This window comes from Lates calcarifer, linkage group LG14 (assembly GCF_001640805.2).
Source record: "Lates calcarifer isolate ASB-BC8 linkage group LG14, TLL_Latcal_v3, whole genome shotgun sequence".
Classification (NCBI taxonomy): Eukaryota; Metazoa; Chordata; class Actinopteri; family Centropomidae; genus Lates; species Lates calcarifer.
Genome location: NC_066846.1, coordinates 4,177,225 through 4,193,143, shown reverse-complemented (window position 1 = coordinate 4,193,143; position 15,919 = coordinate 4,177,225). Strand labels below are relative to the sequence as shown.

Sequence of the window (15,919 nt, the reverse complement as noted above, 5' to 3'; positions counted from 1 at the left end):
GTTTTACAATAACAAAGGTTTTTGTCACTGATCATATTAATCTTCATCACAACTCATTCTAGAGTAGATGTGTTGATTTTATTCATGCAGTATTTAGCTTCTAATCAGCAATTAAATTGTGTCAATAAAATATATGTTACACAGAAATGAGGTTACCATTCACTGATACCTAATGAGACATTTACCCTTATCCAGTTCACTGTAAAACTATTTTAAAACACGTTAGAATTGATTCTGTGTGTTTTCTTTTGGAAATATTGTAACAAAGTGCCAAAAACTCCATTAATTCAAGACAGTTTTCGCCACAAAACGAATGCAACTAGCCATCTAAATTAGCTTGAGTCAAATATTTCGATTTTGATAAAGATTATTGGTGAAATACATAATGTCACTGTTAGCACCTACTGCGTTATCCTCCTATATAAACGATCTTTGACAACGGCGCTCCGGCAATAAAGAGAAACGGAAGTAGGTCAGAGTGAAGCATCTCGCGTCATTAAACCCTCTCTGCTCTCTCATCAGCAGCAGCAGCCCCGCCTCGCGAACCGCTGGCTGGTTCACCTCCAACACAACCCGCATCTGGCTGTCACACAACACCGCTCCCGCTCCGTCCGGTGCCGCCGCGGCATGCTCATATTCACACCGGGACACACGGAGTGGACTTTAACCAGAGGAGCACTATGTCTGAAGTGCGAAAATTCACAAAGAGGCTCAGCAAACCCGGGACGGCCGCGGAAGTCAGGCAGAGCGTGTCGGAGGCTGTGAGGAGCACCGTGGACCTTGTGGTGAGCCGAGCTTTAATGCTGTCTGTGGACCGGCGGCGGTCATTTTAGCCCACTGGGATAATGTAACTAACTGGTTAGCTTGCTAACCCCCCTCCTCTCTGTCCTCCTTGGGGAGAACAAGCATTTCCACTCCTGTTTTCTAAATAGCTACTGTTCTCTCTGGTTTATTCACACAGTCCTCAGACTCTTTTATTTCTGTTTTTCGCGTTTTCATTCACTACGTGTGTCCCATTAACCTCAAAGCTACTGTGAAGCTCTGCTCTGTCTCTGAATGCCCTGAAACAATTTCACAGCGTTATACATACTGTGTAATGTTAAAGGACAGGTCATTTTTGCGCGACTACATGCCGCGAATTCAATTCCCATATGTTGGCTTGGTTTTATAAACTGCCAGCATTAGAAAATAGTGTGACATTGTCTACAGGAACACATGGTTTTTCAGTCTTGTGCGGCTCCTTTTGTGTGCTGGCGGATGAGGAGCAGTGCCAGTTGGACAGCTGCAGCATGGCTTCCCTGTCCTTGCCTTGGAGCTGTGTGTCTGTGTGCCTCTTTATTTCTGCTGGAAATGGCCACATTGTGCAAAAGAAGGCAGTTCATGCATGTCTTCTTAAGTGATGTGTACTGATTGATGATGACGGCTGTGCAAAACTAAAGATTTTGAATGCTTTTATTTTTCCTCCCTTTGAATGAATGGCAGTGCTGGTGGCTGATATAGTGGCTTGGGACAGACTGCAATAATGAGAAGGGATTAGGCGCAGTAGCTTGAGATGAATAGCATTTAGGATCCTGCTGATACAGCATTTGTGTGCGTGTACGCACGCCCATTTGTGTGTGTAATCATTTTCATGTCAGTAAGTCAAAGGCATAACATTTGTCTTGAAACTTCAGTGATGTCATTGCAGATCGGCGCATGCCTGCTGATATCTTGCTTTCTTTATGGTTTAATGAAAACCATCTGATAAACTCAAACAGTTGCTTATTATAACTGCAACTTGAACCCAAAACACAGCAGTCATACATCTCTGGCTGTTTAGAGAGTGGAGAGAGAGCTGGATGAGTTTGTATTAGAGATAAACTCCTGCTCCTTTGGGATTAGTCCGTGGTCTTATGATGATCATCTTGAGGAGTGTGACGCAAAGAGTTTCCCAGCATAATAATCTTGTGATAAGGTTCTGATTGGAGTGTGTAGCCATGTGTGTTATGTGTTTCCCTTTCTGTCTCGGAGTAGCAGGTTTTGGCAGCTCGTTTTATGGAGTAAATGGTTGGCTTGGTAACTGAGAACAAACGCTGTTCTGTGGAGGGTGCATGGCCTGCGTTCCTCTCACATGGGGATTCCCTCAGGCATGCTGTGACCGTGCTTCCTGTGTGTATGTGTTGTATTGTGTGTTCATTGTTGACTTCTTCATCTCTGTAAAGTCAGTCCAGTCCTGTTTCTACGTCTGCCCTTCCACGCCTGTTTTTAGACTTCTCAGTGAACAAATGGGTTTAACATGCTTCCAAGCAGAGAGTCGAATAAAGCTTCATAACATGGATCTCTCTTTTTCTCTAAATGATGGAGACCACCCTTAGGCCAATTAGTATTAAGCTGCTTCATGGGAAATTCCATCTGCTGATGTGTCAGTGATTTCCGGTCGTTGTGGAGTTCATAGAAAGTCCTGTTGAAAAATCATCAGCCAGATCAGTGGTAGAGACCAGATAGTCCTCATACTTGATTCTAAAAAGATGAATTCGGTGAAAGCCCTGGTGCACAGATGATGACTGTCATGTGGGTCAGTACTTCCTAGTGTCTCTCTGGTGTTTCTACATGAGGAAGCCCTCCAGTACCTCACAGAACAAAGACTTGATTCTAGTCTAAACATCGATAATAGGTCTCAGGATAGGTAATCAGCAGGTACACATAAGGAAGAGTAGGACCAGTTATTGACTTGTATTGGTATTGCAGAAATGCAAAATGTGAGCTAATGAGGAGTTGATAATTTAACCCTACCCTGCAGAGTTGCAATGATTAACTAATTAATCAAATTGCCAATCAACAGATAAATAATGGGCAACTCTTTTGATGATGAGCCAAACTCTCGAAGGCTTCAGCTTTTCAAATGTGAAGATTAGATGATTTTCTTTGTCTGGTATGATAGTAAACCGAATATCTTGTGATTTTCAGAATTCTCAAAACTTTTATAGACCAAGCCATTAATCAGTCAATCAAGAAAATAATCAGCAGCAATTTTGAAAACAAATCATAAGTTGCAGCCCTAAATGGGTCCCAAACTTGGAGGGTGAAGCACCCTGAAGGGGGCACAGACCCGTTGGGTATGAACACGATTAGGGTTAAAAATGTGGAGTGAAACTAAATAGACCTTTTTCACAGCAGACATTCTGACAAACACAACATGATGAAGTGCTGCATCGCATTGCAGTAATTGCTGGAAGAGAGCTGTCGTTTAAGTCATTAGTTCCATGGGTGCTTTTTCTTCTGTGAAAAGTTAAATACCTGCTGTGAATCTAATTAATTTGGGAATATTAAAAAAAAAAAAAAACATGATGCCAGTAAAGCTATTAAGTTTCGGGGGGTGGGGTGGGGTGGGCTTCCAAAATGCAGTCATGACAGAGAAGGTTTGTAAACCACCACTCTGTGGATAAAAATGTAAGCTGTGAGTCTAGAGGACACCGACACATCAGCCTCTGTGTGATTCTACGCTCAACCAAGCATGTCAGTATGCTGTTAGTAGAAATGTCACCCTCTGTCACTGTGGATGAAATGCGATCCAAGTATTGCACTGACTGTGGCCGACAGGTTGAGTGCGAGCTTCACTGCCACACCACTGTCTGGCAAACCCATACATCTCTATATATGGTCAATTTTTGGTGACGTTTGTACCTAAACAAAAGGATTAAGGCGATACAGGGGTGGGTGAAGTAGTGGGGCGGTTTGGGGGGGGTGTGGAGAAAAGTCTCTTATTGTTAAGGCTAAAAAAAAAAAAAAAAACAACACCAAACTTCTAGTCACCCATTTGCTAGTAACTGTGTAGCTGTGTGGCTGTGCTGCTCATATACACACACAGATTGGAGCATTTACTGGGGTCAGCTGTGGGACAGTTGAGCTGCTTCGTACTGTATGCTGACTCGCATGTCAGTGTGTGTGTGTGTGCACTCATCCACTGTGTATAAGTGTAAGATTCTCTAGCCAATGTGATAAAATCCACCTGGTTGTGTTGGACTTGTGAGTGCCTTACATCTGCTGAACTGTAATGGGACACAGACATCTGGAAATGCACCCTCGCTAACATCATCATCATCACCATAGCCCCCTGAAGGCAGACTGGGGGTTGTGCTTTGTCCTCAGTGATTGGTGGTTGAGTGTTCTCGGGCCAGGTTGATAGTTGGAGAGGAGAAAGTGCGAGACGAAATGGCAGATTGTGACATAAATAAGATGGGAAAGTGCCTTGATTGCTTGCATCATTCAGTTACACCCAAGTGTTAGGCCACGTCCTTCACTGTTTTAGCATCTCTCTGACTGTTTGTTTCTTAATCAGTGAGTCTGTGGCTTCACAGCTGCTTGTTTGTGATTCTTGAACTTCTTTCCTTTTCTATGAAAGCAGAACTTTTTGTCATTGCCTTACCTTCTCTCTTAACTTGCTTCCCCTCTCTTTCTCTCTCTCTTTCTCTCTCACTCTCTCTCTCCCTCTCTGTAATATGATCAGTGTTACAGTCACTGCATGCTGCCGAGCGCTTGCCTCTGACTTGTAGCGCTGCGGTTGAGCATGTTGCACATGACAGGAAGCAGAACTGCTGCTTTGGGTGCAGGGGCGGCACAGCCATATGTAATGCTTTCAACAGACTTGTAGGTGTTATGTTTTGCAGCTGGTTGTCCATTGTGCAGTGTATGTAAAAAATATACCAGTAATGCTGAATAACACAGCAATTGACAAATACTAAATTTCACATTTCACAAGTATCATTAGGGTTAGGAAGTTTCTATTTAGATTAGTGGTTCAAAAAAATGTGAGACGTAAGGTTTATGTGGACAACCAAGGGAGCTGGGGTCTGGTGGAAAGATTTGCAGAGAACATGAACATGTAACCAACTTACTTCACGGGCAAAATTACTGGTTAGAGAACACGGAAAAGGGAGAAATTTCTTTCCCTTACTGGCTTGTGCGCAAATACCAGGATATTCAAGAAGGAGATTTTTTAACTCCTTAAACCTCCCCTGAACTCATCCTGTGCACCCAAACATTTTTCAAACCCACAAAAACTTTATTTTCAACTTCCAGGGGAAATCCCAAAGTTTCCAAAGATACCAAACATGACAGGCTAAAAATTGAGGAAATGCGAATTAAATGATGCACAGGACAACTCAGGCCTGGGTGATATGACCAAAAATGTTATCACAATAGAATACCAACTCAGTATTTCTTTCAAGTTTAAAGGCTGATGTTTGCTCCTGAATGAGAGTTAAAGAAACCAGACGGTTAGTTGTGGTTTTAAACTACTCTATATGGTCAGACCACCACAAACACTTACCAAACAGTGGAACATTTCAGAAATCTAACCCAACTAATTTAAAAATCTGACTTTCCTGTGACATGATTTTCTTGATTCATTTCTGCGCATGCTCTCTAAGTATGGAAATGGGTTATATTGAACATTTATGGACCATTTATTATATTTCTATCAAAGAAAATTCTATCATCATTTATGTTTCATTGCCCAGCCTGAGAGCAACTTGTATATTTCTGTTTGATGAAGCATAAAAACATGGAGTCTTGGGTTTGAATGTTGATATTCCTATCTGATCTGATATAATGTAAATATTATTAGCTTTAATGAGAAGTTGGAACAAGCTGATACACTATTCAAACATGTGATTCTGTCACACAGTGTGGAATCTTTTTTTCCCAACTTTACAACTATTCCAGAACTTGATTTCAAATCTAAGGCATTTCTCTCTAACATTAACATTCTTGACAAAATAAGCAAAAAAGTTTTTTTTAAAAAAAAACATAATTTTGTATTATTTCGTCGTGAAATAACCCTAAACTGTTCAGACTGTGGCAGGAAATGTGTGCGCTCATGTCTGACCCTGTCACGCTTAGTAAGAAGGCGATTGATTATGTTCTCAGAGCCTTAAGCGGTAAACGGGGTAAACAGCATATTAACATATTTTATGGGATCAGTTGGGCACAAACCATTAAGCTGAATATCTCAAAATGACCTCAACCCTAGGCAACAGCTTATATCCAGACTAACTTCACATGTAAACATACCCAGTGAAGGCAGTAGATGGGAGGGGAGAGCAGCGAGCAGCAGGAAAAAGAACCCAGCAGCCAAACTACTGCAGAATTTTATTACTGGCGTTTTCACTCTGCCCACTCCAGCAGTAGGAAAACACAGCTCTGCATCCCAGCTGCTCGACGCTCAAATGGAAATATGACGGAGTAGAAGGTAGAGAATCACTCAGTCACATTTTCCCAGCTGTAGGGCGCAGTCAGGGTTCTTGTTCGCTAAGCAGCGCGTCGGCCGGCCCTGGATGTATTGCCCTACAGACTCGGTGGCAGTCGCTCAGTAATGTGGCACAGAAGCTGATTGAATCCATACAGTCTGATTTCCTCTGCAAGGCCTGGTGTCGCTCAGCCAAGGCTTATTGGCTAAGCTATTCATCACCATCTTCTCTGCTTAGTTTGAGCTTAAAGTAACACTTTCTTGGAATTAATTCTGAATCTTTCCAAGTGGTTTAGGTTTATACTTGTGATTACATCTTGACCTAGTTGTGGGGAGGCCTGTAGGCCTCTTTGAGACATAATGGGGGGAGGCTGATTTCATATCAGCCACTTCTCTATGAAACTCAAAACAGGAAGTTATGATGTTTATCCAATGTCCTTGTAGCATGTGATGCATTTCTTGTGTATTTCTTGTATATCTCACGTGTTATGTTTCGTTATTAGACGTACCTTTGTAAAGAAAAAAGGCTTCAACACATCCATCAAGTCAGCTGTTACAATTTGTGTGTTTGGTCTCACCTTCTTTGCCCTTTCGGTCTTTGCCTACGTATTTGCTCTCAGATGCTTCCTTTTCGTCATCCTCTGCCTTTTTTTCTCCCACCCACAATTTTCTGAGCAACTGTTTCCCTGCACCGTGACAGTCCTCTGAACTTTGTGGTTGTCTCCGATCTCATGTGGCTCTACTGTTACATGGGTGGTGAAAAGTTCTTGGGGTGAGCCCTTGTTAACTGTTTTCAAATAGCAGGGGCATGTGGAGCCTGCCAGAGCCACAGTAAAGACAAAATTATCAGAACACGACATCAAAAGGAACTAGTTGTGTTTATTTGAAACTACATGTATTTGTGTTCTGCCTATCTTCTCCTCTCAGGAGCAGCCAAAGATTATCGAGCCACTGGACTATGAGGCTGTGGTGTTTCAGAGAAAGGCCCAGATACACAGTGACCCCCACAGAGACCTGCTGCTCTGCCCTGTGGACGATGTCTCGGTAAGTCCCCCTCATCCTTCACCACTGTTCCCCCTGGGACTGGCTCTAACCCAGGCTGCCTCTGTCCTCAGCATGAGGTCATAACCGAGCAGTTTCCTACTTTCTAACAGTAAACTGTTGCGATAGTTCAGGTTCCTTAATTCAGATTTTTTGTTTGTTGTAATTGTAATTTGCTGACTGATTGAAAACTATTTTGATAAATTTGTCATATGTAGTTGCATTTTGCTGTGCAGTAAGCTACATTATAGCACCTGACCAATACAATGACTGAGGCCAGTACCCAGTGTTTAAATACCAGATAATGACAAATCAGCCAATTTTATTCTTTTTACATAAACAGAACAACACACATTTTACAGTGTAAAAATCACCTTCTCAGTGCTCTCCTATGTAAAAACTGTGAAATGGGGACAGTGTTTTTAAATTAATAAGCTAATAATGATAATGATGAGACACTAGCCTAGCCAAATTTAGCAGATGGGCTGTGCTGTGTAGGGCAAGAGCAGCCCCAAGACATAAAGCAGAAAACCTTGACATCACATATTAAAGACCTGACACTGACAAACCTTAAAGAACAAATCCAATTTCCTACATCATGGATCTAGATTTGCCTTCTGTTTTGATCAGTTATATTTACATTGTACTCACCAATCTAAGATCTGGGAGCACTGTAACATCATTAAAATCATGTCAGATAGAGTAAGGCACAAATTCTAAATAAACCTTATGGTTAGCCAAACTTGTTTTGAAGAGAAAACGAAAGGGAACAATTTTCAGACTGACCTCTGGGTTCAACTTAGACCTGACATGCTTTCTTTACATGTGAACACACACAGATCTGGCATTTCACACAGACATTTCAGGTGCTTCCCATTTTGGTTTTACCTTCAGATAAAAAAAAAATGTGGTAAACTGGTTAGCTTGTTTACAACCTGCTTGATCTTCTAAATGCATTTTTCTTGCACCCGCTCAGATCTCAGCAATTACCTTGTCAAGTGTAGTGTTATCATAAGATAAGACCCAAGTTATAATAAACTAAATATATCCTTTATATTATCCATATAACAATCAACATTCTGTGTCTGTTTTCAGTTTGTAAACTTGTCAAACAGATGTGCTGTTTATTTGGACTATGAATCAGTGCTGGATCCACACTTTTGTGCGTGTGTCTCCTCCACCACTGGAATTCTCTCCACTGCCTGTAATTTGTAGTTCAAGTACAAATCTTCTACTCAAGACACCTGTGCTTAGATCTTCACAGTAAACAGCCAAATCAGCAGCTTTTGTCTTGTAAAACTGTCTGGGTCAAACAGGAACAAAAAGCTGTAAAATATCCCCTCCTAAAGAAAGGTTTCCCATCATTAATCACAGTTCATCCTCAGCACACCAGGCTCAGTTATTTACGGGTCAGTCCAAAGGGCCTGACCAGTCAAATACAATCCAGCCAGGTACGTCTATTCTGTATATGTTGGAGCTGCTTCAGACACATGTGGTTTTGTTTAGAAACACGTTTCACTCTGAGTCTAGTTTTTTAGCCCTGTCCTCAAAGACTCTTTTGACGCTCATCTGTTTCTTTGTATTGCTGCCTTCTGTTTTCTCCCAGGCTCTCTCTGTCTGCCTCTCCTTTTCACCAGTTGCCTGTTGTTTCTGGTTTTCTGCTGTGCTACTATTTGATGAGAAGATAAAGAACTGTCATTACAACATTTCAAGTATACGTCTGTTTCTGCTTGTGTGCGTGTGTGTGTGTGTGTGTGTGTGCATACAGGAGTCCCAGATTTCCCGTCAGAGGAGGACTGTTGTACCCTCGGTGCCCCAGAATGCTGAGCGAGAGGCCAGGAGTCTATTTGCCAAAGAGGTACTCTAACACAGCAGTCCCATGTGTACGGCCTGGCCCCACTTTGTGTCAAACTGCACATTTGTAGCAATAAAGTCCCGTCTTTACTAAGAATAACAAAGGAGGTTTTACAGTGAAAGAGCTGAAGCTATTCACAGTCGACATTAAATCTCTCTCTATGACTTCAATTTCCTTTTATTAATTTGAATCTGCCCAATAAAGAGCAGACATTAAATGCACTAAGCAGAACTCAAAATTCAACTCTTAACAAACTTGATGACTTCACAACAGCCTTCATGACATTCAGCCCCAACGCAGTCACTTGAAGCTCATAAAGAAACACAGAGAACACAGGCCAGCAGTAAACACATGCTATACTGACGATATATTTCATTAAGAATGAAAAACAGACTTCTCTGGCATGAAGTGGATACACTCTGCTGCTCTGCCAGGCTCTAAAGCTGTGTTCCTCAGCCAGTGCTCATGACCATGATATAGCATGGAAACAACTGTCACTGGAATTGTTAAAACAGACCTTGGCTTACTCAGCATCTGCTGAACAAAGATCCATTCATTTGGCTTAATTGAGAATTTCTGCTTGCAGTTTCACACCGAATAAAGTAATATGCACAATGAAAACCATCTTGAGCAGTAATAAACAGGAGTCACGGCAGGGGTAAAGATTTCTTCTGCTGCTTTGTAGACTTTTTTGAGCTCATAAATGAATGATATCGAGCTTGAGTTTTCTCCCCAAAATAGGGAACCAAGAACACAGTCTTCCTGCACAGTGAGAGGAGAGGACTGTGTGCTCGGTTAGGTCACTTCCTGCCGTGATGTGGTTGTTATATTTGAGTGTGTCTGCTGCTCCTAATCCAGCTCTCTGTGTTGACCTGTTTGGCAGTGCATCAAGATGTACAACACCGACTGGCACGTAATCAACTACAAATATGAGGCTTACTCTGGTGACTTCCGCATGTTGCCGAGGTAAGGAAGATAAGGGAAAAAAAAGGAAAACGAATGCAAATAAATTAGAAATGCAGTTTGGATATGTAGAAAATTCAGGGCTCAGAGTGTGTGCAGAACAACATCAGAGTTCTTTTCTGCCAAACATGTAACATGTACAAGGGATTTACTCACATGGATCTGCTTGATGACGACATGCTACAAATCACTCAGTCCTGTATGTGGCTGTAGCTCTGATGCTTCAGCAGAATAGAGGAAAATACTACATACTGTGCAGAGTTCAGCCAGATTTTCCCTCTACAGCACAACAGGTGCAGCCCAGATGTTTTCAATTCATATTTCAATGGTGATAAGGCTTCATAAGGAAATTATTTTTATCACTGCAACCTGCACTTGAACCATAAATTAGAGTGAAAGAGACATATGTGGAACAACATTCTCCAAATACCCTCTGGAAAAAAAAACCAAACATATTCCAATAAGAGTCATGGGTGGCACAAGATTTACTGAGCAACACAGGACATACATATCAAAGGAGGCAGTCCAAGTCACGTGTCAGGCAGTAATTTGTTGCATGCTTCATCAAAGGTAAAGACATAAAGAACCCAGATATTAGAGAGGGAGGTAGCTGACCTCATTGCAGGGAAAGAAGAGTAGGGAGGGGGCTGATTTATTGACTGCTGACCCTCTCTCACTGTCTTTTTCAAAGCAAAGGCCTGAAGACAGACAAGCTGCCAGCTCACGTGTTTGAGATCGATGAAGACGCCAAAGACGAGGTGAGTAGAGGGGCCTGAGCGTTAGATCACAGGCATTGATCACTGCGGGGAGGATGAGTGGTCTGCTGAGGACTCACAGGGCCCTTTATGGACAGATTGCACCATGCATATACACGCAGCTTTGAGTGATGTGCTATAAACCCTGCTTGGAAATCACAATGATCCCTTTAATCCCTTTCAATCAGAGAGATAAAGATGCAAATTTGGCTCGTTCAATATGACTGACCAGTCTGGAAATATACAGAAAAGAGGACATGGGACAGGGGACATGCACTGAACTGGTAACTGTGCCAGGAGGCGTCCCGGTGACTTATGGTCTGTCGGTCCGTTCGTCCACCCAGCAGTGTAACCCCACAGAGACTGAGTGCAGGGCAGTGAAACCAGAAGCCTTATACGTCCTATAAATAGCTCTCATCGATCCTCTTCCCCCTACCCTAGGGCCGGAAGCAGATAAACTTAGACGGAGAAAGGGTTTAATTGAAGGAAAATGAATGCTGCTGTGCTGCCAGGATGGAGAGGGCAGGGAGATGGCTCTATTACTTCTCTAAACGGCCCATGTTGCTGTTACATTACCTCTCCGTGATCGTTTCTGTCTGAGATGTCCAGTCAAGTAGCACCAATACAAACGACAGGGGAGTGTCTGCCAGTAAAAGTCTTTGCTTCTCTGTGTTCCTTATATAACCTGTTTTATCCCCTGGCCGAGCCATAAGAATAAATCAATAATAACGCAGTCAGAGGCATTAGGTGACAATATTTAATACATATGATATAGGGTGTGGGGAGGTGTGTATGTCTGAGAGATGGGTAGACTAGAGCGAGCTGTGGGAGGAGAACCAACAGCCAATTAGATTACAGGACGAAGCTAGAGGGAGAGAGAGAGGGAAGCGTGCCACACAGAGGACAAAATGCCACTTCAATGTGATTAGACTCATCTCCATTGTGCACATACACACATACACACACACACACACACGCCTCGACCCTTTTCACTCAGTGTCATAATATGTGTGTCATGTTCCAGCCTTACATTAAGTTAATCAGGCCTCCTTGGGCCGTGAATTCCTCTAAGCGCCCGGATGCATTACTCCCAGGGATGTGTGTGTGTGTGTGTGTGTGTGTGTGTGTGTGTGTGTGTGTGTGTGTGTGTGTGTGTGTGTGTGTGTGTGTGTAGGGTGTGTTTGTGCATGCGCGTGAGAGTGCTTGCTAAGAGGCCAATCCCTTGTGATGAATGTTTATATTTTCTGTGGTGCTGATGAACAGTCCCATGATAGTTATGAGATCGGCAGGCTGCACTGACGGGACTGAGGCTGAATTATGACGACTCCTTAATGGGAAACCAAAGAAATTCTTGTGATAAATTGATTTGGCTGGACAGTATGTGACTAGAATTGATAGCATAACTAAACTATGTTAATAAACTGCAACTGTGATCAGTGAATATTTCTCAAAACCAGGTACTAATAGCGTGTCGTGGCACTACATACTGTAAACAATCCCAATAACATTAAGCGTTTAAGACTGTATACTGTCTACAAGTACAATGATGTGATTGTGATGTTTATGTAAGAAGCATTAACCTGAATTAATCTGCACAATAAAGTCTGTCTTGATTGATTTCCAGTATTTGTGTTTTCTCAGGACTCATCATCGATTTGCTCCCAGAGGGGAGGCATCATGAAGCAGGGCTGGCTGCAGAAAGCCAACATCAACAGCAGCCTGTCTGTCTCCATGAGGGTGAGTCACCACCAGATCCCCCTGCCTGTTATTCATACGACATAACAGCAACAAATGAAACAACAACAGCAACAGCATGTAGGCTTCACGTCAGAGCCAGGGAGACGTGCCAATCTCTGCCTTCCCTCAAGGCCTGATACACCATTAAAACTATACTATATATCATAATCAAGAATGTTTACATCAGTGTCCACAACTGCACTAACATCAGCATTTACATCTGTAAAGTATAAGCAGTTGTAAATATAAAACAAGGAAGGAGACGTAAACATAACTGATAAAAGACCCAGTGAAAGACAATAGATGAAATAATGTCTACTGTAAAAAAATATGTTTAACAGAGCAGCATCTGCAGCTTCATCTCTTCAATCAGGAATGTAAATCACATTAGCAGAGCAACATAAATTTAGGCAATAACAGATGTGTTTAGAAGCCATATTTCATACTGCGTTTGTCTGTAATGAGTTGTCAGAAGCTGTTAGGATATAAATCTCCCTGACTTGTTCTCTGTTGCTGTGAATTGCAGGTGTTCAAAAGGAGGTACTTCTACTTGTCTCAGCTCCCTGACGGCTCCTACATCCTCAACTCCTACAAGGATGAGAAGAACTGCAAGGAAACCAAAGGTTCCATCTACCTGGACTCCTGCATAGAAGTGGTTCAGGTAAAAAAAAAAAAAAAAAAAAAAAATCAATCAAACATCAAATGCACAGTTGAGAGTGCTGCAATAAGTTTTTTTCCCCCAGTTTTACCATTTCTTAAGCTTTTCAATATACCATGCTGCTCTCTTGGCGTACTTCCCTCTGTGCCCACTGTGAGCTTTCACATCTTGGCATCGACTCGCACCCTCGTGAAAGTCAGTGTGTTTCCTAGTCTCGCCGCTGCTCCAGGGGCTTTTAGCTGCTTTGACTGGAGAGAATTACTGCATTCCATTGACTCGGGCAGAAAAGTCCGGCTCTAGCAGATTATGAGGGGTTGCTGCTGCTGCTGGCTCATGGCACAGGCTGGTACCTCATTCAGGTCCGCGCTGGCTGACGAGGCTGCCAGGAAGCTTTCAGTTTGATGAGCACACTCAGGAGATGAATGGGCAGAGTGAGGCGACTCATTCTGGCCAGTGGGTTTAATATGAAAGCTTGTATTTGACATGCAAACCAGGTTCTGCACCTGTCCAGGGCTGGCTGAATTACACTGGCCCCCTATTTGTTTCAGAATTCAGTCTAATTTTCTATTAATTACTTTTAAATCCTTTAAATCCTTGTTCTGCCCTGAGACCCCTCAGATCTGAAAACTGAATGCTGTTCAAAGTTCCACTGTCTGTGCTTAAGACAAAAGGGGATCATGCTTCAACTGTTCTGTAGCTTCAACAACACAAAACCCCACATATTTGTAATCTTTCAATAATTTCTAGTCCAGTGTCATGTTGTTCTTTGTATGTTTTGTTCCTCTACAGCTGCCCTCTTGTTGTGTTTTATGGTTTTGTATTTTCTGTGCATCTGAGAAGCACTTTTGAAGGTTCTTAAAGGTGCTATAGAAATAAGTTTGCTTCCTTACTTAAAAGACATCAGCCTTTGCTTTCATAGATAACATATATAAATATCTTTACTAAGGACTTTTTGTCACGACTGAGCTTGGAACCCCAGAAGCAGAACACAGACTGCAAGACAAACAACGTTTATTTAGGAATAGGTAGTGAAAAGGGGTCAGGATAGTGCTGCAGGCAGGCAGGCAAAAACAGAACAGAGAACACAGGGTAAGAAATGAGCAGACTAGTACTTCAGCAGTAGCTGGCGTAAAACTAGAAGAGCCGAACTTCTCTCAAGACAAACCATGACAGGAGTGACACCACCAGGGACTGAAGGCAGTAGCAGGGATTAAGTACATCCTGGGTGATGAGCTGATAGGAAACAGGTGAGCTTGATTGTAGAGGCACGGCAGGTGTGGAGAGGCAGACCCAGCAGGAGAGACAGAGAGCAAGGGGGAGGGGCAGGCAACACAAAGACAGACAAACAGACACCAAGCCAAAAGCTCATTATAGGATTGTTTTTTCTGGACTGTAGTGTGTGGATATATCCTCAAATTATTGCTTGGCAGATAAATAACATGCATACAAAGGGGAAATGTTATGTTGCCCCAAAACTGTGGTAAATGTCCTGCAGTGCTTTGCTTATTACCAGAAATAAGGGTTTGTCTTTTATCCATTGTTTTCTATAGAATAAATGAAAACAATCTAAAATAAAATAACGATTCTTTCATCAGAGTCCTAAGATGCGCCGTAATGGCTTCGAACTGAAGATGCAAGACCGCTACAGCCACTTCCTGGCTGCAGACAGCGAAGCAGAGATGGAGGAGTGGGTGGCCACGTTGAAACAGGCTCTGCAGAGCAGCACTGAGGCCGGCCAAGGACAGGAGGAACGGTACAGAGTCACTGGACTGTGCCTTGGGTGAGTTATATTGTAACTACATCTGAAAACTAGCATATTTGGGAAATACACATACCCAGGTCCTCTTTCAGTAAACCTATTATTTACAGAAAAGTTTCTATAAAGTCAGTTAGCTATGATAATAGTAATAGCAGGTCTGAGCATAACCTCTGAGCTTGTTGTAATGGTACCAGGGGTTACAGTAAACCCTCTCCTTGGCAATGGAGGGCCCTGTTCCATATTACACATACAGAGGCAGTAAATAGTCTTAACACTGCACCTATAGTTGCTGTCAGTAGGCAGGCAGAAGTGATATGCTTGCACATCAGCTGTAAATCCTTTTAAAAGATGTTCAACTGTTCTAATACAAGTAAATCAAGGCTCAACAATATGAATACTGTCCTATTCATTTGATTCGCTCTTTAGTTTCACTCCCAAATTCTCTCAAGTGTGTGTCTCTTTAGGAGGCAGTTGAATTGTTGAACTTGATGCTTGTTCTGTGCTGTGGAAGACTGCCAGCAGTTTTATGCAGTTTGCATATTTCTTGCCAACGTCTATAGACCCTTTTTTCTTATATAATGATATACCCTCTGTAGAAAATTCCAGTGAAACCCAATAGGACCAAGCTTGGTCACAAATCTCAAAAGATGCTGATGAGACGCCAGGAGGCCATCCAGAAAGATGGAAGGGCAGGCAGAGTTCACTCAGCCCATTATCTGTCACCTGGGAGTCAGCAGAATAGTGAATGGCCCCTTTTTTATTTGGCCAGTAGACTGAAAGATATTAGTTTGGGAAGACAAACTTGCAGACGGACACAATGGGAGCCATTAGGGAAACACTGGTTGAGCGGAGCATTATTGGGTCTGATTTGCGAAAGCGGTATTTGTTGTCAGACTGGGTCTCTGCTCTTTCTAATGTCTTTTAT

The 15,919-nt window shown here is 42.5% G+C and overlaps 1 protein-coding gene across 1 annotated transcript in view; it reads left to right on the top strand.

Annotated features, from left to right (window-relative positions):
• The first annotated feature begins 500 nt into the window (after positions 1–500).
• Positions 501–15,919, top strand: part of dock11 (dedicator of cytokinesis 11) — a 60,445-nt gene continuing 45,026 nt past the window's right edge. Inside the window, 9 exon segments of the mRNA XM_018674242.2 lie at positions 501–785; positions 7,154–7,270; positions 9,036–9,125; positions 10,006–10,088; positions 10,777–10,843; positions 12,482–12,577; positions 13,104–13,238; positions 14,831–14,974; positions 14,976–15,015. Of these exon segments, the coding sequence (XP_018529758.2) occupies positions 681–785; positions 7,154–7,270; positions 9,036–9,125; positions 10,006–10,088; positions 10,777–10,843; positions 12,482–12,577; positions 13,104–13,238; positions 14,831–14,974; positions 14,976–15,015 (877 nt within the window). The 5' untranslated portion in view covers positions 501–680.